The 1,482-nt window shown below is 49.1% G+C and overlaps 1 protein-coding gene across 1 annotated transcript; it reads right to left on the bottom strand.

The window, feature by feature from the left end:
• Positions 1-717: 717 nt before the first annotated feature.
• On the bottom strand, positions 718-1,477 carry LOC104509204 (potassium voltage-gated channel subfamily A member 6-like; the record flags this gene model as incomplete). The annotated part of the gene is made up of 1 exon (XM_010151063.1): positions 718-1,477. A coding segment is annotated over one exon (564 nt), but the record flags the coding sequence as incomplete, so codon positions are not given.
• Positions 1,478-1,482: the final 5 nt, after the last annotated feature.

Below are 1,482 nucleotides of genomic sequence, written 5' to 3'. Positions count from 1 at the left end.
ACATGCCTGAATACAGAACTGGGTATCTGAAGCATAAAGTACATCTCATTAAACGCTACTGTGTGGAGATAAACTGCAGCGATAACAAATGAATTTACTCAAATGTGCCTTGCATCAGAAGACACTTACCACTGTGCAGATTAAGTTGGTACTATAAAAGCCAATTAACATCAGGGCACTGGCATAAATAAGGCTGAAATAAGCTCAACACAGGGAATGTTCACCAAGCCTGTTAATTTCTTTAAGCCCGTTTTCGATAAACGGTATACGGTCACAAATAGTGAAGAGCTTTTAGATCTATGCACCTTTTTTGAAACACAAACCAAGAGGATCTTTAGCATGCCAGGGACTACAAGGAAGGCAGGCATCTGCTCGCTGACTTTCCCCTACAGCTGCAGAACGCGCTGTGATGCTGGCTAGAGCGTTTCCCTTATTCAAAGGCAAAGGCAGGGCAGGCATGACTGATCCCACAGCCAAGGGCACTGTGCTGGCATGGGAACTAAGGGCACAACTTGAAAGGGCACAGCTTGAGCCAGAGGTTGGTAGCCCCTTTAACGCTTTACTCCCCACTGAATCCTTCAGCCTGCAAGGCCTTCTTTGCCAGCAGAGTAGAAAGGTTAGGTTTCAGAGCAAATATTGGATTAAAGCAGTCTTCAAAAGCAGAGAAAGAAATCCACGAGGGAGTGGGAGATGACAGCTAGCACTCCACGGAATAAAGCAAGAACATTTCTGGCTGCAAACGGTAATGAGAAACAGCAAATCAGGACAGAAGAGCTCATTACCACAATCACTCTGTTTACAGTATCACAATTCACAGTCTGGCATGTAATGCTGAATAGATACAGCTGCTAGTAGGAAGACGGCTGTGCAGCAGCTCGCAGCTCTCTGTCTGGACCCAGGGTAACAAAACCGATCACACCTCTGTCAGCATTTTCTTCTCTTTGTAACCCTGGTTGTTGGGAGGAATGAAGTTGGAATATTTCAGGGACTCCAGGTCTTCTGCTTCCAGGAATTCAGATTTGCTGAGAGACTGATTACTGTCCCCCTTCTTGGGCTCAGAGAAGGGTGACTGCTGCTGGCCACAGGTTACGTGGGTATACTGGCACTGCTCTTCGTGATCCGTCTCTCGGTGGTAGAAGTAGTTGAAGTTGGACACGATGACAGGGACAGGGAGGGCGATGGTGAGCACACCCGCGATGGCACACAAGGAGCCTACGATCTTGCCACCGATTGTCATGGGATACATGTCCCCATAGCCCACGGTGGTCATGGACACCACCGCCCACCAAAAAGCATCGGGGATGCTGGTGAAGAGGGAGTCGGGGTCATCAGTCTCTGCAAAGTAGACAGCACTGGAGAAGAGGATCACCCCGATGAAGAGGAAGAAGATGAGGAGGCCCAGCTCCCTCATGCTGGCCTGGAGCGTCTTCCCCAAGATCTGCAGCCCCTTGGAGTGCCGGGAGAGCTTGAAGATCCTGAAGA

The sequence above is a fragment of the Eurypyga helias genome, unplaced genomic scaffold (genome assembly GCF_000690775.1).
Source record: "Eurypyga helias isolate BGI_N326 unplaced genomic scaffold, ASM69077v1 scaffold21854, whole genome shotgun sequence".
Lineage (NCBI taxonomy): Eukaryota > Metazoa > Chordata > Aves > Eurypygiformes > Eurypygidae > Eurypyga > Eurypyga helias.
This window is presented reverse-complemented; position numbering and strand designations above follow the sequence as displayed.